Here is a 24,428-nt window from a genome sequence, read left to right as displayed (position 1 = left end):
GCAAGCCCTATCCTCTGCAACAAACCGTCATCATCCAGATTTGTCTAAATAGTTCTTTTATTTAGTTTTACTACTTCTTTTTCTGTTAAAGCGTTCACCACGCAGGAAAATATTATAATATATTAATAGTGCAGACATTTAACCCTTAGGGGGCTATAACCTGCGATCTACTGATCACTTGTATCATACACCATAACAGAGAGCTATTATGATTTATGAGATTTTCCTTACCTGCCTGTGAAGCTTTACAGCTTTAGATCGAATGCACACGGCAGTGTTCAGCGGCCGAGAGCGGTCCGTGGTATGCCAGGCTGGATTCCTGTTCAGAGCAGGAACCTTCAGCAGGCCCCAGGATGTTATGGTAACCAATCGGAGCTCCAGAGTTTCACTGGGCACTGATTGGAAGGCAGAGGGAGCCCCATTATTATAATTTTTTATATAATCTTTATTTAATGTTTTTTACATTTTTTTTATACAACATATGCAAAAGCAAGTTCAATAGGTCATTTAAACAAGACCGTGCATCTTCGGCATCTTCTCATTGCGGATTGTATATGTAGAGGGAGCCCCGAACCTGGTCGTCCGGCAAGCTAGTGAGCCCCATTTTAACCCTGAACTAGCCTACCTCCCAAACATCCCAGATCCCGCGGGACAGTCCTATATTTTGGCGGCTGTGCTGTGGTCCCAGAACGGCTAAGGGAATGTCCCACTTTTAGCTGTCTCTGCGTCCATAGGACGAAGAGACAGCTGATTCTAATGGTGGAGCAGAGACATCGGCTCCTTGGTTCACCATTCCTCTCAGCTGCAGGAGGGGCAGGGCAAGCAGGGAATTTGCCTCTGATCCTCCTCCTCCTCCTACACAGAACAGCAGCTCTATGTGCATCGTGCCTGCTGCAGGGGAGCACAGGTCATTGCAGGAACCAGGTGAGTATTTAGTGTTTGTTTTTTTACCAGCTGTGAAGGGGCATATATCTGGGCATAAGTACTGTGAGGAGGCACATATCTGGGCATAAATACTGTGAGGGGGCACATATCTGGGCATAACTACCGTGAGGGAGCACATATCTGGACATAACTACTGTAAGGGAGCACATATCTGAACATAACTACTGTCAGGGGGCACATATATGGGCATACCTACTGTGGGGGGCACATATCTGGGCATAACTACTGTGAGGGGTCACATATCTAGCCATGACTACTGTCAGGGGGACATATCTGGGCATACGTACTGTGAGGGGCACATATCTGGGCATAACTACTGTGAGGGGGCACATATCTAGCCATGACTACTGTGAAGGGGGCACATATCTGGGCATAAGTACTATGAAAGGGGCACGTATATGATCATAACTGGTGGCACTTATCTGGGCATAACTATTGTGAAGGGACACATCTAGGCATTGCAACTATGAAGGGAGCACATCTGGGCATAATTTACTGTGAAAGGGGCACATATGGGCATGACTATTGTGAAGAGGGCACATCTCGGCATAAGTACAGTGAAGGGGGCACATATCTCACATAACTACTGTGAAGAGGGTACATCTGGTCATAACTCCTATGAAAGTGGCACATCTGGGCATGACTATTGTGAAGGGGTACATCTGGGCATAAGTACTGTTAAGGGCGACTATATCTAGGCATAACAACTAATTACTATGTGGGGGCATTTAGGGGACTAGATGGAATTAGGTTTGTCTTGGGCGGAGTTAGAGGCATAACCTAGTATGAAAACATTTGTCACGGCACACTGCGTACGCCACACAGGCGTTTCTTCTTTTCAAAAGTTGTGAGGTATGAATTAGCTATATTCTGTGTTAACATCTCTTTCATCTATCTACTAGACGTCCTATCCTTCGAGTGTATAAGCCCAGAAAACACATGCAGGTCCTGGCTGTAGTGCCTATGACTCATCCACTGGCTGTAGTGCCTATGACACATCCACTGTGCCTATGACACATACAACTATAGTTCCTCATGAGTCACACAGCAAGGCATTATGGGCAAGGTTGACCGAAGGGGTCAAGATCCTCCTTCATCTTCTCATCTTCTTTGTATTCTAATATGTAAAATGCGGATGCCATTTTAAATGATTCATGTGGGAATCCTCCCCCCCCCCAGAGAAATGGTTTGTTGGAAACCAGAATTTTTGGGATATTTGTAACAAATTTGATTTGTGTAGAACTGATTCACTAATATCTTCTCAGAATTTGTTATCAATATTTGTATGATAAAACCAGGAGTAGAACATACAGAGAGATAATGAAATGATTTGTGTCTCTTCTGTGTTTTAGAGACATTGCTGGTTTTCACTTACAAATACTGATGAAAAATACTGGCCAACTACTAATCGTGTGAATGTGACCTAAAAAAAAAGGTTGTATAAGATCTTTTAGAGGCACTTACCTAACATGGCAGTGACACTTATCATAAATCCAAACAGTCCACTTTCCGGAACGCATGTGCCAGTGTCACTAGAGAATGAACAAAGGTATACAAATTGAGACTGAAGGACGTCAACTATATAGCAGTGCCCATGGCTAACTTGTAGATTACAATTTCTTTTAGAACACATACAGATACATGAGCAAATAACCTGAAATGACCTGGGAATTTTTATAATGGCATTCTGCTACTATGCTACCCACCAGTAGAAATAGAATCAAAACAGCCTTTAGCTTGAATTGCATCTACAAACTACAGGCAAATTGCAAAGATAATAACTTAGAATTTAAAGTTCCCCACCTCCAACATTCTGACTGGATTTTTAGATCTCTCTCACACATAACAGGACATACTACAGTCAGGGTGGGGAGTGGGGGAAAACCCCCACCGTATAATGAAGTGAATAAGGGAAGTAACCAGGCCTGTAAGCAAGGATAGGAAATATGAAAACCTTCAATACAACCCTCATCCTAGCCCTGATCTCCTGACTGTATGAGCACCCCCTAATGGTGGGAGGATTTATACACTGAAACCTGGGCCCTACTGACCCTAACGATCCCTAGCATAGGGATCAGGAATAGGAGACTACCGATTCCTCAAGGACACAGACGAACTGGAGTCTCCACAGGCCAAACAACCAAAGACTAATGTCATGTACAAGAGTGGGACCACCTGACCCCTTGTACATGAAACAACATCAGAAAGTAAACTACTCTTATTGTTATGTTCTGACCCCTAGAACAACACCACAACAGTAAGAGAGACAAGACAGTGAGCCCTCAACCTATATACAGTATATGTATTTGCTTAATACATGTGAAAGCATGTGTTGCTCTAATACTCTTCCTGTCTTCATCTATTTTCTGGTTTTACTGAAGTTAGATCACTCAAAACAGAGCAGACTAAAACAGTCCACCTAAATTTTCCGGTGCTTGTATGAAGAAGACACTTCTACTGCTTCTTATTTACTGGCCTGCACAGTAGCAAATTTCACTACTGCCTGAGTACAAGGGAATCCAGGAGGTGGGATTGAACATGTGTGAAAGCCAGTAGTGGACACAGTAGGTGGACATTCTAAGAGGGAATAAAAAAAATACAATGTTAGTTTCTGGATTCCATGGCTATAAGGCTGTCTGTGGCACCCCTAATTTCAGCCCTGCTTTCAAGTGTTTAACTTGCTTTGAACTTTGCATGCACAGATATTATTTGGGGTAAAACACACCCTTCCAACTGACTATGTGCTTTTTTCCCATCCACCAAAGTCTTCACAAAGTTAAGTAATGATAACTTGTTCAGATGTGCATACCCCCAAACAGTCAACAGAACAGAAAGCCCAATGTTACCATAACTTGTCTGTTCTGACTACCGACATTTGTCTGATAGGAGGAGTTTAGGGAGAGCAGGTATGCTCATGTTCAGAAACTGGCTGGTGGTAACCATCTATATAAGAAAGTGGAACTTAAAGGGGTTTTCTGGGTGTTCAGTGACAATGGCCCATCATTAGGATAGGTAATAAATATCTGATTGGTGGGAGTTCAACTCCCGGTACCCTCACTGACCAGATGTTTGATGAGACCACAGCTGTTCATGGCCACTTTCTTGGTCAGTGATGTCATGTTTATTGGTCACATGGCCTATTTGCAGCTCAGTCCCACTCAAATGAATGGGCCTGGGCTGCAAAACCAAGAAAAGCCAATATACAATGTAAGGCGCTCCACGTATTCTGTGAGGAGGCAGCAATGGTCACCGAAGCACTGTGGGCTCTTCAAACAGCTGATTAACAGGGGTTTCAGGAGTCAGAACTCAGCAATTATATACTGATGACCTATCCTGAGGATAGACCATAAATAAAGAAGTCCCTTTAAGTTACATAGATGACTAAGCATGCACATTAATGCCTGAGCCCAGTAAAGGCGTATTTAGAGGAGGAACATCAGATTGTAGGCAAGGAAACATTCCTTCCCTACAGTCGGATGCTCATTCAGTGGATCTACATGCATAGATCACCTCCACAGTATGCAGGATCCCTATTTTGATCGCTCGTCCTCATACAGCTGCATTGTTTCTGGGCAGCAGATCTCAATTTACACAGCAACATCTGCTGCCCAGAAACAATAATTAACGTGCCTGCACGAACAGGATCACCCGATGAACGAGAGTTTCCATACTTCTATTTTGCACTCAAGTAAAAAGAGAAGTTTATTCTTCTATCTCTGGCCTGGTTTCCTGACTCCTACCACACCATACACTGGCCCTTTTCACTACAGCCACCAACATCAAGGGCACCCAAAACTACCACCAGGGAGGAGCCCCCAACTACAGTGAGTGCTCCAAGTGAAGAAAAGGTGCAGCCTCCTCTCACTGCACTAGCCCTAGGGAGTAACGCCCTGAAAGAAACCACTGTGACACATTCTATAGTCAGAGCCACTACCACTCCAATCCTCCATTCCAGCGCCTCAAGCGCTTGCTGCACATGTCATGAGACTGAGATGCAATATAAATAGCATATTTGGAAGTTAGGTTCAAACCTTCTGCATCAGAAGGTGTCCACTTCATTTGCAGGGTGCAATCATGCCAATCCAAACATGTAGTCCAAGTGTCAAATATCCTACAATCACTGCTTTCAGGACTTTATCTATGAAGAGATGCCTGATTGCTATCTTTCTCTTTTCCCAATTATCTGCAGCACTCCGCAGAGCAGTGTCCCAACAATCAACAACCAGTGGCACAAGAATCAGGATTTATACCATGATTCTGGCTCAGAATCATATTTCAAGACAATGTACCCAGCATTGTAGAAGTGAACTTTTCACCAAAATAATATTAACAGGTAACTTTATTAATTCACCTTTTTAATAGATTGTGACTCTAGTTTATTGTTGACACACTGAAGAGAACTTACATCTCTCATAACCATACTGTTTCCAGACACGGAGATTGATATTATTCAGTGTAAGCTTTACATAGTTCCTCTTTTAAATGGGAAATCCTGAAATATCAGTGTAGTGATGTAATAAAAATTTCCCTTAGCAATGACGAGCCTAAGAGAACTACATTATAAGAGCTAGCTGACAGTTATGGTTATATCAGTTTGACAGCCTGGCAGGGGAGCTTTGTGGAAGTATATTTATGTTTTCAAGCACAGATGTGACTGAATCCTTTACTTTTCCTGAATGACTAGTCTTAATTTTTTAAAGAGGTTATCACACAAAAATATTACTATAAAATGTACATGCAACAAAATATTGTTTTTTTTTCTTTCTGGTAGCAACCCCTACTGTTTATACTTCTGGTCTACCTTCTCCTGCATTCAGAGATGGACTAACATGCCCCTCCCCTCAATGCTCGCAGAGTGATGCCATAGTGAAGCAGGTGATGTGGTTTAGAGACCTTTAAATCACTCATAAACTAATTGCAGTTCATCCTGGGAAATGAAGGCACATGATGAGCTTCTGCCCACCCATTGAAAGGCAAACAAGTCCACCAGATATGTGAGTAAGAAACAGTTTTAACTTTGGGATAATCCCTTTTAAGGAGCTTCTACTTTTTGTAATGCCCTGAGTAGGACATACAGTTGCAAGAAAAAGTATGTGAACCCTTTGGAATGATATGGATTTCTGCACAAATTGGTCATAAAATTTGATCTGATCTTCATCTTAGTCACAACAATAGACAACCACAGTCTGCTTAAACGAATAACACACAAAGAATTAAATGTTACCATGTTTTTATTGAACACACCATGTAAACATTCACAGTGCAGGTGGAAAACGTATGTGAACCCTTGGATTTAATAACTGGTTGAACCTCCTTTGGCAGCAATAACTTCAACCAAACTTTTCCTGTAGTTGCAGATCAGACGTGCACAACGGTCAGGAGTAATTCTTGACCATTCCTTTTTACAGAACTGTTTCAGTTCAGCAATATTCTTGAGATGTCTGGTGTGAATCGCTTTCTTGAGGTCATGCCACAGCATCTCAATCGGGTTGAGGTCAGGACTCTGACTGGGCCACTCCAGAAAGCATATTTTGTTCTGTTTAAGCCATTCTGTTGTTGATTTACTTCTATGCTTTGGGTTGTTGTCCTGTTGCAACACCTATCTTCTGTTGAGCTTCAGCTGGTGGACAGATGGCCTTAGGTTCTCCTGCAAAATGTCTTGATAAACTTGGGAATTCATTTTTGCTTCGATGATAGCAATCCATACAGGCCGTGATGCAGCAAAGCAGCCCCAAACCATGATGCCCCCACCACACAGTTGGGATGAGGTTTTGATGTTGGTGTGCTGTGCCCCTTTTTTCCACACATAGTGTTGTGTGTTTCTTCCAAACAACTCAACTTTGCTTTTATCTGTCCACAGAATATTTTTCCAGTACTGCTGCGGAACATCCAGGTGCTCTTGTGCAAACTGTAAATGTGCAGCAATGGTTTTTATGGACAGCAGTGGCTTCCTCTGTGGTATCCTACCATGAAATCCATTCTTGTTTAGTGTTTTACGTATTGTAGATTTGCTAACAGGGATGTTAGCATATGCCAGAGACTTTTGTAAGTCTTTAGCTGACACTCTAGGATTCTTCTTCACCTCATTGAGCAGTCTGCGCTGTGCTCTTGCAGTCATCTTTACAGGATGGCCACTCCTTGGGAGAGTAGCAGCAGTGCTGAACTTTCTCCATTTATAGACAATTTGTCTTACCGTGGACTGATGAACAGCAAGGCTTTTGGAGATACTTTTATAACCCTTTCCAGCAAGTCAACAATTCTTAATTGTAGGTCTTCTGAGAGCTCTTTTGTGCGAGATATCATTCACATCCAGCAATGCTTCTTGTGGAAAGCAAACCCAGAACTGGTGTGTGTTTTTTATAGGACAGGGGAGCTGTAACCAACACCTCCAATCTCATCTCATTGATTGGACTCCAGTTGGCTGACACCTCACTCCAATTAGCTCTTGGAGATGTCATTAGTCTAGGGGTTCACATACTTTTTACACCTGCACTGTGAATGTTTACATGGTGTGTTCAATAAAAACATGGTAACATTTAATTATTTGTGTGTTATTAGTTTAAGCAGACTGTGATTGTCTATTGTGATGAAAATCAGAACACATTTTATGACCAATTTGTGCAGAAATCCATATCATTCCAAAGGGTTCACATACTTTTTTTGCAACTGTATCATAATTTTCAGCATTTCTCCACTCTCTGTAGACACATTTCAGCTACCTGCCATTGTCATTACCCTGATGCTTCTATATACTTTACCTTTGTTCAGACCATTAAAACACTGACCTGTCAGAGGTCTTGCTATCTTGACCATGGAAATATTTTGTACGTTTGATTAGTTCTAACTTCTGAACAAAATCTATAAACTGGCTCCCAAGAAATTTGATTTCCCAACAGCGGCCCTTCACTATCTCAATATAGTTAAAACTTATCGGGCCAAAATGAAAGTATGTTACTCCAAATTCAGTTCAGTTGTTGTAGACATACCTCCAAACTGTACCAGATCAGGAGGGACAGTCCCAGATTTAAAGAGCAGTCCCATGAGGGAGGCAGTATGTTCAATGCAATGGTGAAGTAGGGAGCCAACAGCACCTTGCTCCACCATTCCTTGGCCTGTACACTCCCCAGCAGGCAGGTGCTGTGCAGTGTTGGCTGAATGGAACAAAGCAAAATATATTGGCTGAGAGTCTCACATTTTAGCATATCAGAATGAGGGCTTAGTCTATATATAATGTTTACATCTATAGTGTAATATTTTCTGTGATTTTGGTTTTATAAATGGCACCTTGGCTCAGAAGCACTATGATGCAACCCATGCTATCGTGATCACTCATTCTCATACAGCTGCATTGTTTCTAGGTAGCAGAGCGCTGCTTTAAAAGTATGATCTGCTGTCCAGAAACGATAATTTGCCTGCTCGCGGGAACAAACAGTTTGACCTGATGATTGAGCGTTTCGCTCATTCATCAGGTGATTGGCTTGTTGGAAGCAAGCGTTTGCAGGAACATTTGGCCCCAATAAGCTGCCCGACTATCAGGCCACCATTAGTTTACATATCCTTTCATAGTATACATAACAAAACAAGGAAAAAATGTAAAATCATGGTAGCCACAAGTTTCTTCACTGTGGGGTACAGCATATAGTTTTGCCGTTTTACAGGCTAGGGCAACTGCTCCGATGCTCAAGGCAGGAGGGTGAAAATGGGGATATGTCCGGGTTCAGCTCTGAACCCGGACAACCCCTTTAAGTGCTCAATCCATACCCATTGGGGCGCCGCATAACATGCTTCTCATTTACTGTAGGTCCGTAGTGCTTGCAGCTGTTGTGAAGTTCTAACTGTAGTTTGGTATAATTCAGAAACCAACCTTCACTTACAACCCACACACCTTAGTTATCACTCAAGGAAAACGTGTTGCAACCCATTGTGGGGGCTATCTTATCTGGACAGCGTCTTTCTAGCCACTAACTATCAGTGGTTCTTGTGGAGCTGATTGGAAACATTCCCTGCCTAAATGAGATGTTTGCCAGATGTCTCTGACGCCAGTACACAGTGATCAACTGATTGTAATAAGAACTCTCATATTATTATCAGCATAGACATAGCTTTATCATCAACCACATGCTAATAAAAGCGCCTTAAATCACTAAACGGAAGACCAAAAATGTTATCTACTGATTGAAAACGGTTATCTTGATGCAGGACAACCACAAGATTGTCACAATAATTTCCTCATTCATAAAGTGCAGCAGTGAAAGTGCAGGGTAGATAAACAGAGTACACAAACTAAAGATATTACTAGCTATATTTCTCAGAAGGAGCTATGACCACCATTACTGATGACTGCTTTGCCTCTCTGCTTGGACCTAACATTTCAACATTGTTTCTCTCACTTTACTACTATCATATCCTTAGTGTTCATCCAATTTGGTCATTTTTCAAAACATACTGGTGACTTCAAACAACTATGGAGCAATTGTCCTTGAACACCATCCAATCAAATACTCATTATTGATATAGAAACAAATCAAATTAGAACTGAACTGAAATTTGGGTCAAAACTGAATTTTTGGCCCTTCATTTTGGTTGAATTTCTCAAAATGGCATTAGTTATTTTACAAATCAGAACACAGGAAAGACAAAGAAGGAGGATCACATGACCCCAGGTGATCTTTGTGTGTGTGTGTGTGTGTGTATACACATAGTGACAGGCAATTGCCGCCAAAAAGCAAACATTTTGGACCATGTTTTTTCAAAACATTAAAAAATCCTACAGTGCAGTTTGTTTATAAAGAAGCTGTTTATTACCACCAGCTACCATGCATTTACCCATAGCCATATACAAACCGGGTTCCAAAAAAGTTGGGACACTAAACAAATTGTGAATTAAAACTGAATGCAATGATGTGGAGATGGCAAATGTCAATATTTTATTTATGGGAGAGGCTTAACTGTGATGAGTGGGTGAAGCGCTTCCCCTGACCTAGCTGGCTGTGTTGTGCCGGAAGCCAGGAGCGAGGGTAAGCCTAGTAGTGGGCATACCCTAAAAGGGAGTGTTTGAGAACAGGGGGGGTGGGTGGGTGTGAACAGAAGCGCCCTGAGGAGCTGGAGGCTGGGGCTTAAGAAGGTAATATGCCCCTCCCACAAATTCAGGCTGACTTTTCAGCCTTCCACTTATGGGAGAGGCTTAACTGTGATGAGTGGGTGAAGCGCTTCCCCTGACCTAGCTGGCTGTGTTGTGCCGGAAGCCAGGAGCGAGGGTAAGCCTAGTAGTGGGCAAAAATAAACGAGGAGAGCAGAGTAGTGACCAAAAGCCTTCAAAACCACCCAGAGAGCAAGATTACAAAATGCCTGGGAAATCTCAACATGCGGGTTCGGGATGTATCTCGTGAAGCAAGAAGAGCGCCACCTACCCAAGCATTTAACCCGTGCGCCGAGACCCCGTTTTCGATGCTGAGGGCGCAGCTCCAGTTCAGAGCGAGTGTCCCGTGGTGGCCAGCGGGTTACGACCGAGACCTGAGGCCAGCGTTATGATGTGGGCCACAAAACTGGATTGATGACAGGGGCCCCCAACGCCAAGGAAGCAGCGGGGCCTCTGGGGAGGCCATTGCAACGGGGCCAGCAATTGACGGGGGACCATGACTGGGCACCAATCGTTGGAGGTTTTAAAACCTGACCTCCGAGGATGGTCCATGCTGATTGGCCTTCGTGGAAGGGAGCCAGAGGCCACAAAGGTCATGGGCCCAGGACAACTGTCGCACCGGCAACCCCTAACGTTTAGGGGAGGTGCTGGTGAACTCACCTGGCCCGAGGAACCCGCAAAACCCGAGATACACGGCTGCCCTAACAATCAAACTAGGAGAGTGGCCAAAAAGGAAATCCATCCAGCGCGGACGAGAGTCGCCCAAACATCTCACCGGAGACAGGCTGCGCGCCACCTACCCGCATGGCGCAGTGCTGTCTCCCCGCTAGGTACAGCTTGATGGTGTTAAATGACAGCCTGAGATTTGCAGTGACAGTGGGCTATGAACGCCAGGGTGTAGGAGACATCGTTCAAGCCACCTGCGGGTGGGACCTTGAAAAACTTTGGAAACCTTGACGCCGGCTTGGTAGTTTCCTGATGGTACGGGAAAACCTCTGAGCGTTTCAGGCAAATATATTGGATCCTGACCGATTCAGGCAAATGCGAACAACCTGTGGGAAATAAGACCTGAGCGATTTCAGGGAAATACGTGACCTGAGTGAATCAGGAAAATACATAGTAACATAATAACATAGTACATAAGGCCGAAAAAGACATTTGTCCATCCAGTTCGGCCTGTCATCCTGCAAGTTGATCCAGAGGAAGGCAAAAAACCCCTGTGAGGTAGAAGCCAATTTTCCTCATTTCAGGGGAATAAAAATTCCTTCCCGACTCCAATCAGGCAATCAGAATAACTCCCTGGATCAACGATCTCTCTAGTAGCTATAGCCTGTAAAATTAATACATACACCCTGGAAATACCGACAACCTGAAGAGACAGGAAAATACAAACCTGAGCGATTCAGGGAAATACATGACCTGAGTGATTTCAGGGAAAATACGTAAAACCTGAGCGATTCAGGGGAATACATAAAACCCAAGCGATTCAGGGAAATGAGACCTGGGGTGCGTCAGAAACCCCCCCCCCCTCCCCCCCTCCCCGGAAACCCCCCCAAAAATATATACATATTTCCCCCCTTTTTTTTTTATATATATTTTTTTTATTTTTTTTATGGAGGTGCGTAAAGCCGCCACCCGGCTCGAACTTACCTGAAACCTGGCACAGTGGAATAACCAGACACGGAGACGCCCTGTGACACAATTGAGGAAGGATCGAAATTCCGGTGGCCTGAGGCCCTGCTTACCTGAAATAAACTAGCGTTGGTACGAGACCCGGAGAGAGGTGTGATCTGGTGGCACTGGAATGAAGCGACGGAGAACCAGGATGCAGCCTGGGCATCATGGCCAACTGCTGGATGACCCTGAACTGCCAGAATCAGGGCCCGAAGTCGCGCTGCATGCAACAAGACCTGTGGGAAACAGAAATCCAGACGTGCCGGACACGAACCGGGTAACCAGGAACCAGCCGGACCCTGCTGAGAAACCCCCGAGCGTTCCAGGCAGACGCATGGAACCTGAGCGATTCAGGCAAATACATTGAATCCTGAGCTTACCTACACCTTTCGGGGAGGATGACAGGCCTGGGTGAACCAGGAGGCAGAGGTAGGAATGAGCCTGGGCGAACCAGGAGACAGAAGAAGGTGCGTGCCTGGACGAACCAGGAGGCAGAGGTAGGTATGAGCCTGGACGAACCAGGAGACAGAGGTAGGTATGAGCCTGGATGAACCAGGAGACAGAGGTAGGTATGAGCCTGGACGAACCAGGAGACAGAGGTAGGTATGAGCCTGGACGAACCAGGAGACAGAGGTAGGTATGAGCCTGGACGAACCAGGAGACAGAGGTAGGTATGAGCCTGGACGAACCAGGAGACAGAGGTAGGTATGGGCCTGGACGAACCAGGAGACAGAGGTAGGTATGGGCCTGGACGAACCAGGAGACAGAGGTAGGTATGGGCCTGGACGAACCAGGAGACAGAGGTAGGTATGGGCCTGGACGAACCAGGAGACAGAGGTAGGTATGGGCCTGGACGAACCAGGAGACAGAGGTAGGTATGGGCCTGGACGAACCAGGAGACAGAGGTAGGTATGGGCCTGGACGAACCAGGAGACAGAGGTAGGTATGGGCCTGGGCGAACCAGGAGACAGAGGTAGGTATGGGCCTGGGCGATCCAGGAGGCAGAGGTAGGTGCGTGCCTGGGCGATCCAGGAGGCAGAGGTAGGTGCGTGCCTGGGCGATCCAGGAGGCAGAGGTAGGTGCGTGCCTGGGCGATCCAGGAGGCAGAGGTAGGTGCGTGCCTGGGCGATCCAGGAGGCAGAGGTAGGTGCGTGCCTGGGCGATCCAGGAGGCAGAGGTAGGTGCGTGCCTGGGCGATCCAGGAGGCAGAGGTAGGTGCGTGCCTGGGCGATCCAGGAGGCAGAGGTAGGTGCGTGCCTGGGCGATCCAGGAGGCAGAGGTAGGTGCGTGCCTGGGCGATCCAGGAGGCAGAGGTAGGTGCGTGCCTGGGCGATCCAGGAGGCAGAGGTAGGTGCGTGCCTGGGCGATCCAGGAGGCAGAGGTAGGTGCGTGCCTGGGCGATCCAGGAGGCAGAAGTAGGTAGTAGATGAGACAGCAGTATATCACGTGAAGCATAGATATATAACATGTGGCACTGTCGCCCATAGAGTAGAAGACTGCGGTGAGCGTATGGTGACCGCTGAATGGGTATGGCGAGTAATGATGGCCTGGACTACTTGTGGTGAGACCCCCGATTTTTTTTTTTTTTTTTTTTTTAACCCGTGCTAACCTGGTCCCTTCCAGCCCAGCGGAATGAGGAACCAAGGATGACTGCCTCGCTCCCGCACGGCGGGAGTGCGTATGAAATGGCTGGAGATTGGAACCTACCGATTAACTTGTAGATCTATTTAAATTTCTTTATACAATAAAATAAAATTTTATTATATAAATTATTATTATTATTTTTTTATATATTGTAAGAGAATGTCTGGAGTGGTAGTGGATGGAAGATACGTACCACCGGGGGTCGTGGCCCTGGTGGAGTAAGAGCAGGGTGGGTGTCTGTTCCCCACGGACCACCACGGGTGGACAGGTTTCAGTTGTTGGTGTCAGTCTACACTGATCCTGGCAGGTTGGTTATCTCTGGCCTTAGTTGGGTAGGGAAGGAGTTAATCCTTCACTATGCTTGCTGGGTGTGGTCTGCCTGCTACACCCAGGGCTGTGAATATAGGTTTGATGCTCACTGACTGTGGGGCTGCTGATGAAGTGTGGTCTCCTGTCTCACTGCAGGAAGCTGTATGGGAGGCTGATCGCTCGGTCGGGCTGAGCGCTGTAGTCCGCTCGTCTACCAAGGACTGCCCAATTGCTGCAGGCTCAGCAAAGGACCAAAAGAAGGGGATCCTGTGGCCGGAGCCAATCCCTTGTCCAGGCCGACACGTGGCCTGTCTAACTTGCATGAACTTGGACAAACCCACCCCATGACAAGGTGTAGTATTGACCACGGATGTGAGAGACTGTGTGAACAGGCACCAAGACGCCTGCAGCGTTTGGGGATCCTTTGTGGGAGGTGGGGGTTTATGGACATTGCTGTTGTGTTGAATTGCACAGTTTTGATGTGATGCACTGGAGTGAATAAAAGAGCACGGTTTGGACACAAAGCCTGTCTCCTGAGCCTCTATACTGCCACCGCTATCATCTGCCTACCAGAGCAAACCCCCACAATATATATATATATATATATATATATATATATATATATTTATTTTTTTTTGAATTTTTTTTTTTTTTTTTTTTGAGGGCATGGCCTGACGTTGCCCGGGGGCTAGATACCCCTGCTTTGGCCGTAGACCTAATGGGAACACTAAATACAATAAAATATATTCACCAGGATCCAGATTTCAGCAGTATAGACACAAGCTTCTGTGACATCATTCTACACTATGAATATATATACTATAAACAAACATCTGCTGATAGCCTGTCTATCATGAAGAAGGATCCACAGGAAAAATGACCCAACAATTAGAGCTTAATTCCCTTAACAAAAGAGTCATGGTGCATAGTGATTTTAACTTTGACAGGGTTTCTGATGTACATTTATGGGCCCAGGCCTGACGGAAGCACTCCAAGCTGGAACGCACGCCGCACACGCGACCAGGCCCAGACCCGGCCGAGGGACTCCGGCGTGCGCTCCAAGCCGGAACGCACGCCGACCACGTGACCCGGCCCATGCCTTGCGGCGGATTTCCGGCGTGCGCTCCACGCTGGAACGCACGCCGGCTTGCAGTGGGGCCTGAGGTGAGGACGGGGAGGCCGTGTGGAGAGGGGGATCTGCGGGCCAGACCCTGCCCCCCCTGCTATCTCGGGAGGAAGTTGGAGGGGAACACAGGGAGGGAACCAAGGAAGGAGACAAGAAGCAATTTGGTGCGGACATGAGAATTGGCACGCGTTCCACGCTGGAACGCATGCCAACTCGGGGAGCCGGGAGTACGTGACCGCGGCTGATGGAGCCCTTGTGGCGCATTGTTTGCGCAAAATTACCTCTCCTGAAGACGTGACCGCAGCGTATGAAAACGAAACCAAACGAACCGAACCGAACCAGATGAAAGCTACTCACAACATGCACAGATGCAGCACCAGAGCAGGCGACTCCCTATCCAGAATGTGAACAGAAGCGCCCTGAGGAGCTGGAGGCTGGGGCTTAAGAAGGTAATATGCCCCTCCCACAAATTCAGGCTGACTCTTCAGCCTTCCACTTGTAATAGAACGTAGATGACAGATCAAACGTTTAATCCGAGTAAATGTATCATTTTAAAGGAAAAATACGTTGATTCAAATTTTCACCGTGTCAACAAATCCCCAAAAAGTTGGGACAAGTAGCAATAAGAGGCTGGAAAAAGTAAATTTGAGCATAACGAAGAGCTGGAAGACCAATTAACACTAATTAGGTCAATTGGCAACATGATTGGGTATAAAAAGAGCTTCTCAGAGTGGCAATGTCTCTCAGAAGCCAAGATGGGTAGAGGATCACCAATTCCCACAATGTTGTGCAGAAAGATAGTGGAGCAATATCAGAAAGGTGTTACCCAGCGAAAAAGTGCAAAGACTTTGCATCTATCATCATCAACTGTGCATAACATCATCCGAAGATTCAGAGAATCTGGAACAATCTCTGTGCGTAAGGGTCAAGGCCGTAAAACCATACTGGATGCCCATGATCTCCGGGCCCTTAAATGACACTGCACCACAAACAGGAATTCTACTGTAAAGGAAATCACAGAATGGGCTCAGGAATACTTCCAGAAATCATTGTCAGTGAACACAATCCACCATGCCATCCGCTGTTGCCAGCTGAAACTCTACAGTGCAAAGAAGAAGCCATTTCTAAGCAAGATCCACAGGCTCAGGCATTTTCACTGGGCCAGGGATCATTGGAGTGTGGCAAAATGGAAGACTGTTCTGTGGTCAGACGAGTCACGATTCGAAGTTCTTTTTGGAAATCTGGAACACCATGTCATCCAGACCAAAGAGGACAAGGACAACCCAAGTTGTTATCAACGCTCAGTTCAGAAGCCTGCATCTCTGATGGTATGGGGTTGCATGAATGCATGTGGCATGGGCAGCTTGCATGTCTGGAAAGGCACCATCAATGCAGAAAAATATATTCAGGTTCTAGAACAACATATGCTCCCATCCAGACGTCATCTCTTTCAGGGAAGACCCTGCATTTTTCAACAAGATAATTCCAGGCCACATTCTGCAGCAATCACAACATCATGGCTGCGTAGGAGAAGGATCCGGGTACTGAAATGGCCAGTCTGCAGTCCAGATCTTTCACCTATAGAGAAGATTTGGTGCATCATAAAGAGGAAGGTGCAACAAAGAAGGCCCAAGACGATTGAACAGTTAGAGGCCTGTATTAGATAAGAATGGGAGAGCATTCCTATTTCTAAACTTGAGAAACTGGTCTCCTCGGTCCCCAGACGTCTGTTGAGTGTTGTAAGAAGAAGGGGAGATGCCACACAGTGGTGAAAATGGCCTTGTCCCAACTTTTTGGGGATTTGTTGACACCATGAAATTCTTATTCAAGATATTTTTCCCTTAAAATGGTACATTTTCTCAGTTTAAACTTTAGTTCCGTGATTTATGTTCTATTCTGAATAAAATATTAGAAGTTGGCACCTCCACATCATTGCATTCAGTTTTTATTCACGATTTGTATAGTGTCCCAACTTTTTTGGAATCCGGTTTGTATGTCTCTGTAACATTACTAATACTGGCTAGGCATGAGTTGCATACAGTCCTAGGAGACCCCAGAATGTCATCCACAACCTTTCAGTGGAGCACTTATGATTCCCATCAAATTTATTCTAACCCAAATCGCCCCACCAATTCCTCCTAATCTGATCTAAATCAAATTAAAAAAATTTGCTCATGACTATATGGAAGGTATTATCTCTGAACTCCAGCTGACCAATGAGAGGATCAAGGGTATCTTTACTAGTCTAGAGAGCAATGTAAAAGCCAGTCACCAGAATTATGCAGTGTTAACCGCATCGGACTGGCCCACCAAAGTACCAGAGGATCTTCCAGGTTCTCATACCATAGTGGGACCCAAAGGACCAGGAGAAAAAATAAACATTCAGGACTGCCTTTGGAGCCAGTCTTGTGCTATTAGTGTCCACTCACCTAAAGAATTATTAGGAACACCTGTTCTATTTCTCATTAATGCGATTATCTAGTCAACCAATCACATGGCAGTTGCTTCAATGCATGTAGGGTTGTGGTCCTGGTCAAGACAATCTCCTGAACTCCAAACTGATTGTCAGAATGGGAAAGAAAGGTGATTTAAGCAACTTTGAGCGTGGCATGGTTGTTGGTGCCAGACGGGCCGGTCTGAGTATTTCACAATCTGCTCAGTTACTGGGATTTTCACGCACAACCATTTCTAGGGATTACAAAGAATGGTGTGAAAAGGGAAAAACATCCAGTATGCGGCAGTCCTGTGGGCGAAAATGCCTTGTTGATGTTAGAGGTCAGAGGAGAATGGGCCAACTGATTAAAGCTTATAGAAGAGCAACGTTGACTGAAATAACCACTCGTTACAACCGAGGTATGCAGCAAAGCATTTGTGAAGCCACAACACACACGACATTGAGGCAGATGGGCTACAACAGCAGAAGACCCCACCGGGTACCACTCATCTCCACTACAAATAGGAAAAAGAGGCTACAATTTGCACGAGCTCACCATAATTGGACTGTTGAAGCCTGGAAAAATGGTTTCTTGAACATGACAATGAGTTCACTGTACTAAAATGGCCCCCACAGTCACCAGATCTCAACCCAATAGAGCATCTTTGGGATGTGGTGGAACGGGAGCTTCGTGCACTGGATGTGCATCCCTCAAATCTCCATCAACTGCAAGATGCTATCCGATCAATATGGGCCAACATTTCTAAAGAATGCTATCAGCACCTTGTTGAATCAATGCCAAGTAGAATTAAGGCAGTTCTGAAGGCAAAAGGGGGTCCAACACCGTATTAGTATGGTGTTCCTAATAATTCTTTAGGTGAGTGTATATTTCTTTGAATTAAAAACCTAATAGACTTTACTGATGATACAGTGGTTGGGCCCATAGAATAATTTTCTCTGGTGGGCCCAAGGAACCCCAGCCCAACATTGAATGTTAGCACAAATATATAATTTCGTACTTGTCAGTCTGTGGTTCCATCATCAGAATAAAGCTACATTTAGCTAGACAGAAATAGAAATGAAGCTGGATTATACATACTTATTGTAACTGGCCATCTGTGACATCCATATGATACAGTATTTTGGGTTTCAGGGGAGCAAGGGATGGTTTAACGTTGTGATTTCAGCAAATTCCCCATATACTGACCTTAGATTATTATTATGTGTGGTTTACATACAGAGGAATGCAGAGATAAGCACATGGGGCTAGCATGATACAATAACAATATTAATGTTGTACAAACCGGATTCCAAAAAAGTTGGGACACTAAACAAATTGTGAATAAAAACTGAATGCAATGATGTGGAGATGGCAAATGTCAATATTTTATTTGTAATAGAACGTAGATGACAGATCAAACGTTTAATCCGAGTAAATGTATCATTTTAAAGGAAAAATACGTTGATTCAAATTTTCACCGTGTCAACAAATCCCCAAAAAGTTGGGACAAGTAGCAATAAGAGGCTGGAAAAAGTAAATTTGAGCATAACGAAGAGCTGGAAGACCAATTAACACTAATTAGGTCAGTTGGCAACATGATTGGGTATAAAAAGAGCTTCTCAGAGTGGCAGTGTCTCTCAGAAGCCAAGATGGGTAGAGGATCACCAATTCCCACAATGTTGTGCAGAAAGATAGTGGAGCAATATCAAAAAGGTGTTACCCAGCGAAAAATTGCAAAGACTTTGCATCTATCATCATCAACTATGCATAACATCATCCGAAGATTCTGAGAATCTGGAACAATCTCAGTGCGTAAGGGTCAAGGCCGTAAAACCATACTGGATGCCCATGATCTCCGGGCCCTTAAACGACACTGCACCACAAACAGGAATGCTACTGTAAAGGAAATCACAGAATGGGCTCAGGAATACTTCCAGAAACCATTGTCAGTGAACACAATCCACCATGCCATCCGCCGTTGCCAGCTGAAACTCTACAGTGCAAAGAAGAAGCCATTTCTAAGCAAGATCCACAAGCTCAGGCGTTTTCACTGGGCCAGGGATCATTTAAAATGGAGTGTGGCAAAATGGAAGACTGTTCTGTGGTCAGACGAGTCACGATTCGAAGTTCTTTTTGGAAATCTGGGACGCCATGTCATCCGGACAAAAGAGGACAAGGACAACCCAAGTTGTTATCAACGCTCAGTTCAGAAGCCTGCATCTCTGATGGTATGGGGTTGCATGAGTGCGTGTGGCATGGGCAGCTTGCATGTCTGGAAAGGCACCATCAATGCAGAAAAATATATTCAGGTTCTAGAACAACATATGCTCCCATCCAGACGTCATCTCTTTCAGGGAAGACCCTGCATTTTTCAACAAGATAATGCCAGGCCACATTCTGCATCAATCACAACATCATGGCTGCGTAGGAGAAGGATCCGGGTACTGAAATGGCCAGTCTGCAGTCCAGATCTTTCACCTATAGAGAACATTTGGCGCATCATAAAGAGGAAGAAGCAACAAAGAAGGCCCAAGTCAATTGAACAGTTAGAGGCCTGTATTAGACAAGAATGGGAGAGCATTCCTAATTCTAAACTTGAGAAACTGGTCTCCTCGGTCCCCAGACGTCTGTTGAGTGTTGTAAGAAGAAGGGGAGATGCCACACAGTGGTGAAAATGGCCTTGTCCCAACTTTTTGGGGATTTGTTGACACCATGAAATTCTGATTCAAGATATTTTTCCCTTAAAATGGTACATTTTCTCAGTTTAAACTTTAGTTCCGTGATTTATGTTCTATTCTGAATAAAATATTAGAAGTTGGCACCTCCACATCATTGCATTCAGTTTTTATTCACGATTTGTATAGTGTCCCAACTTTTTGGGAATCCGGTTTGTACATAGTTCCTATATGATTAATGTCAAATATTTTACACAATGACGATGGGTAAGATCATTGTAAAATAACCAAATGAATAGTTCCTCAAAGTGCACACAGGAATACTTCCTTATAATGCTTATTTGAATACCTATATTTGGTTCCTTGTTCTAACAGTTTTTCTTAGATGTCCTTGCTTTCACATGAAACACATAGTTGAAGGCCACAGACTTTTCCCAGGTTGTGGCCTGGGCAGTCCAGCTTCATAGGTACTGTGACATCATTACATCACATCAACCCACTTTGCAGAGGTAGGCGAGAAATAGAGGACTGTTCAATGAATGGTGGAGGGAAGCAACACGATAACTGGGATGGGATTCAGCCAACAACCAGTTCTGCAACCCAGCTTGGCAATTTGATCAGGAGAACCAGGTCAAACACGCTGAGTTTTATCACTTGCTAAAGCACCAAAGAATGGATGAATATCAGGGCCCAAAGTAGAAAACTGCAGGAAGAAAATGCAGCATTAGATAATAGGCAGAAATAATTGTAAGGAGTAATCTGTGTAAGAATGTAATTATTAGCACCAAGCACATAGCCTCAATTGCTTCAGAATCAGACCAGAACATTCATGCCAATCAATTTCAAAACTTTCCTGGGAATGCTGTGTCAGACACACAGCATTCACATAACAACATTCCTGTGATTTGAATCATCTTGATATAAGAGGGCAAAAGAGAATTAAAAGGATCTTCTATGCCATCAACCGGGCCACAACTGCTCATAAATCAGCACAGTGCAAAATCCTCAGTGTACTGTGTGATGCATGCCTCATAGATTTAAGAAGCAAGCAAACAAAAGGATATGGGCACAATTTAAGGAATCCTGATGCAGTTTTGAAAGTGAATTAAAGAGGAGAAGTAATATCTGTCCTTAAAATGGTTTTCCGAGATTTTAATACCGATGACCTGTTTGAGAAGACCACCACGGCCTTCTCACAGCTTACCAAGCACAGTGCGGTACATTGTACAGCGGCTGTGCTTGGTATTGCAACTCAGCCCCATTCACTTCTATGGGGCTGAGCTGGTCCTAGGCCATCTGACCGATGAACATGTCGTCATTTGCCCTAGGTAAAGCAGCGAGAAGGCTGTGGTGCTACTACAAGCACCTTTGCCTTCTCAAACAGCTGATCGGCGGGGTCCTGGGTGTCAAACCACCACCGATCAGATACTGATGACCTATCCTCTGGAATTAAATATCGGAAAACCCCTTTAATACTTTCTCTCTTTTTGTATCCAAAAATTAGAGTGAATCTGCATCACACCTCCTCATGCTATGCTTTGATCTAATTGCTTCTCAGCATAATAAACATCGCTTCTCTGTGCATTTCCTAGAATACCGCCCCCTATGCTGCATGCTATATATGGGCATTAGTATACATTTTGATCAAAAAGCATTGGCCCACTCACCACAACAAGGTTGCCTCCTCGAGTGGGAACCTACCCTAACTTTGGCGTGGCACTGCCCGACGACCACCGGCGCCGCGGCACCGCACCAGCAGGCGGCAGGACCCCATCAACCCACCAGTACAGCACCAAAGCAACAATGGCCGCCACACAGCACCCGCACTATGTGAACAGTCGTCAAAGCTCACCTTTCTCTCCTTTTACAATCTATTCCTGATTTTGGCTTCCAAAATACATGAAGAAACCTGAGCGTGGCTGTACCCTAATAGGTTCCTTAAGGCCTGTGGCTTACCAGATGCCCAGAGGTTCCGCTGCCTGGAGGTCAGGAGCATCTAGAAGACATCAGGCAGCATGATGATGTCACTGCTGCTGGATAGCTCACAGCAAGCAGGAGGAAGTGGATACTTTTTGTGGGAAAGGTGCTGGGCGAGTTTCAGTTTTTTTCTGTTATTATTATTGTGGCAAAGGGTATTCATTACTATAACAGGGCATAATTGGGGACATTACTATATATCAGGGCACAATATTACTATCATAACGGCACAGTGAGGGTGAATACTATTATAACAAGACATAATGGGGGACATCACTATTCTAACGGGGCACAGTCAGTGGGGGATATTAATCTTAGATTGCATTCATCATGAGGTGCCAGTCGAATGATAGAGGGAGTTTTATCACTTGCTAAAGCACCAAAGAATGGATGCATCTAAGGGGTGAACTCTGATCCTGGCAGTGAGAGCAGGGTACCAGCTGTATAATACAGCAGGCAACAGCTAGCAAATGCGCAGGCCCAGGCCTTGTCAACTGTTCACAATTCCTCTTCTCATTCTTCCTAAGGGCTCATTCACATGAACGTGTGCTGCCCGTTGCCGTATTGCGGACTGCATTTGCAGATCTGCAATACATGGGCACCGTTCCGTGTGCATTCCGTATCACGGATGCAGACCCATTCACTTCAAGGGGTCCGCAAATCCGGAGAACATGCTCTATCTTTTTGCGGAACGGACAGATCGCGGATCCATTCAAGTGAATGGGTACGCGATCCCCATGCGGTCCACAGCACGGGCACGGGCTTCACACGGTCGTGTGAACAAGCCCTTAAGGACATTATATTATTTTCATAAATACTGCTGGTTTTGTTAATATCACAGGCTGTTATATGCTCTAAAGCCTTTTGTGGCGTGTATAAGTGGAAAAAGTAAAATATATTTGCCGTTCAGCAGTGCAGTTATATGTTCTAAAGTCCATTTTGTCATGTAATAGGGGCAAAATAAAAATATATTTGCCGTTCAGCGGTGCAGTTATATGTTCTAAAACCTTTTGTGGCATGTATTAGTGGCAAAAGAAAAATATATTTGCCGTTCAGCAGTGCAGTTATATGTTGTAAAGCCTTTTGTGGCATGAATTAGTGGCAAAAGTAAAATTTATTTGCTGTTCAGTGGTGCAGTTATATGTTTTGAAGCCCTTTTTGTTGTGTAATAGTGGCAAAATAAAAATCAGCTGACGACGGTGTAAAAGGAGTGCGCTTCTTCTTTGACGCTAACATCGACCTGTAAGGCTGAGTTCATACTTGAGTTATTTGGTCAGTTTTGGCCCAAATAAGTAAAAGGTGCAGTGATTCTAAGAGCGATGCCTGCCATCTGCATGTAATACTGACTCACAGTATTATTTCACTACCAAAGCAGACTCCCTATGCATGTTACTGCAAGGCACAGTGTTCTACACCACTATAAGGCCCCTTTAACACTGGCGAGTTTTCCACGAAGGTGAAATGCGTGAGATGAACGCATTGCACCCGCACAGAATCCGAACCCATTCACTTCAATGGGGCTGTGCAGATGAGCGCTGGTTTTTATCACTTGTGCGTTACGTGAAAATCGCAGCATGTTCTATATTCTGTGTTTTTCATGCAATGCAGTCCCCATAGAAATGAATGGGGCTGCGTGAAAATCGCAAGCATCCGCAAGCAAGTGCGGATGTGGTACGATTTTCACGCATGGTTGCTAGGAGATAATAGGGATGAGCAACCCCGGACCCCATTAAAGTAAATTCACTGTATTATTTTCCCTTATAACACTGTTATAAGGGAAAATAATATCATTCTTAATACAGAATGCTTACTAAAATGTCGATTGAGGGGGTTAAAAAATAATAATAATAATTACCTCACCTCATCCACTTGTTCGCGCAGTCGGCATCGTCTTCTTTCTTCTTCTTTCAGGACCTGCAAAAGGACCTTTGATGACGGACAGTGACGTCAGCGCAGATCCTGCTGAATGAAGATAGAAGGATCTTTTGCAGGTCCTGAAAGAAGAAGAAAGAAGACATGCCGGCTGCGCGAACAAGAGAATGAGGTGAGTTTTTTTTTTACTTTTTTAACCCCTCAAGCCACATTTTATAAGGGAAAATAATAAAATCTACAGAACACCTAACCCAAACCCGAACCCGAAGAAGTCCGGGTTCGGGTCTGGGTACCACATTCAGTTTTTTCTCACGCGCGCGCAAAACTGGAAAAAACTGGAAAAAACTGAACATCGGAACGCAATCGCAGTCAAAACTGACTGCAATTGCATGCCTACTTGCGCGGGTTTCCCACAAGGCACACGCGACGCATTCAGAGAAAATCCAGGACGCCCATGTGAAAGAGGCCTTAGTGTTCATGAGTCCACCATCAGGAGGACGCTGTACAACAATGGTGTGCATGGCAGGATTGCAAGTAGAAAGATACTTCTTTCCAAAAAGAACATTGCTGCCTGTCTCCAGTTTGCTAAAGATCACCTGGACAAGCCAGAAGGCTATTAGGACAATGTTTTG

General features: G+C 44.8%; 1 protein-coding gene across 1 annotated transcript in view; it reads right to left on the bottom strand.

The window, feature by feature from the left end:
* DRAM1 (DNA damage regulated autophagy modulator 1) overlaps window positions 1–24,428 on the bottom strand; it is a 66,130-nt gene that overhangs the window by 34,756 nt on the left and 6,946 nt on the right. Inside the window, exon 2 of the mRNA XM_044280695.1 lies at window positions 2,410–2,477. Within this exon, the coding sequence (XP_044136630.1) occupies window positions 2,410–2,477 (68 nt within the window). The remainder of the gene's footprint in view (window positions 1–2,409; window positions 2,478–24,428) is intronic.

Source organism: Bufo gargarizans, chromosome 2 (genome assembly GCF_014858855.1).
Source record: "Bufo gargarizans isolate SCDJY-AF-19 chromosome 2, ASM1485885v1, whole genome shotgun sequence".
Taxonomy (NCBI): Eukaryota; Metazoa; Chordata; class Amphibia; order Anura; family Bufonidae; genus Bufo; species Bufo gargarizans.
This window is presented reverse-complemented; position numbering and strand designations above follow the sequence as displayed.